At 45.9% G+C, this 1,191-nt stretch overlaps 1 protein-coding gene across 1 annotated transcript; it reads left to right on the top strand.

Annotated features, from left to right (window-relative positions):
* Nucleotides 1–82: 82 nt before the first annotated feature.
* LOC111663112 (centrosomal protein of 57 kDa-like) lies at nucleotides 83–1,183 on the top strand. The gene is made up of 4 exons (XM_023417193.2): nucleotides 83–298; nucleotides 426–655; nucleotides 741–885; nucleotides 990–1,183. The coding sequence occupies exons 2-4, from the start codon at nucleotides 648–650 to the stop codon at nucleotides 1,173–1,175; spliced, it is 339 nt and encodes a 112-aa protein (XP_023272961.1). The 5' UTR covers nucleotides 83–298; nucleotides 426–647; the 3' UTR covers nucleotides 1,176–1,183.
* Nucleotides 1,184–1,191: the final 8 nt, after the last annotated feature.

Below are 1,191 nucleotides of genomic sequence, written 5' to 3'. Positions count from 1 at the left end.
CTGAGAATGTTGCTTTCCTTCTTTATATACAAATGTTTGAACAAATGTGACAAGACATCTGCAGTCTAGCGCTTCTCTACTGTGTTAGTACATGTGTGAATGTCATATTCAATCAAGTGGGAAAGGCATTTGTTCAGAGATCCTTATAAATTCTTAATTTTCTCTGGTTTTCTTTCTGTGGATCTTACTATTGTTTACGCTGATTTTCTCTTCCCAGAAATCTTCACCACAGCAGTCGTCTTACACACAGCCACATTATAGACTGAGCCTCAGAGATGTGCCTTTTGTTGCTGGAACGGTAGTATGGACATATGTGCATTTGTGTTTTTAGCGCTGGAATGAAATAGATTTTAGTTTGAAATGCTGCACCGTCCTTACAGTGGTTCTCTCTGTCTCTCTCTTCCACTCTCCAACCTGCCTTTCAGTCAGTGGGCTGCAGCCACTCAGTCAGAGCAAACGTCCAGTCGGTTTTGTCACTCTTGAAGCGACACCAGCCACACCTCTGCAACAGCCGCGTCCTCTCCAACCACACAAACGGCTATGAGACAGCTGGCTGCAGGCATTCAGACAGTTCCTGTTCTTCTTCCTCTGCTAGTGGGGAGGAGCTGTCAGAGCTGCTGCAAGCACTACAGGAGGAGCTGCGGCTCATGAGCTTGTGAGTGTGCATAGTTTGATAAGGAGAGAATCGCTTATGAAAAGTGTTTCATTTTCATCTGTGTGTCTGAATGTGTGTGTTGCAGGGAGCAGGATGAGCTGATGAGGCAGGTGGAGGACAGCGTCTCCGAACAGGAAAGAAGAGAACTTCAGAGGGAGCAGGAGCGGCTGCTGCTGAAAATGGAGAGGAAGGGAGAGCAGATCAGTAAACTTTACAAACACAAAACACAGGTGGGATTTCACACAAAACCAATTCACTTCGCACACAAGCAAAGTGTAAGATTTTGTTTTGTTTTGTGACTCCTTTCTGATACTTTTTCTTTTCTCTCTTCTAGATAAAGAAGTTGAGAAAGGAAGCTGGTTCTAGGCCTAACAGTAGGAATGAGGCAAGCGTGACTACCACAGTGTCCACAAGAGGTCGCTCTGCCGGAGCAGTCAAAGTCAGACCAGGGGAGAGAAGCAAGAGGAATCTGAGGCTGCTGAGGGACATGAAAGCTCTGCAGACCTCGTTACGGACCTGAAACTCACAGAGAACAA

Source organism: Seriola lalandi, unplaced genomic scaffold (genome assembly GCF_002814215.2).
Source record: "Seriola lalandi dorsalis isolate HSWRI2012SDOR001 ecotype SW California unplaced genomic scaffold, Sedor1 jcf7180002000840, whole genome shotgun sequence".
Lineage (NCBI taxonomy): Eukaryota > Metazoa > Chordata > Actinopteri > Carangiformes > Carangidae > Seriola > Seriola lalandi.
Note: the sequence above shows the minus strand (reverse complement) of the source record. Positions and strands in the feature narration are given on the sequence as shown.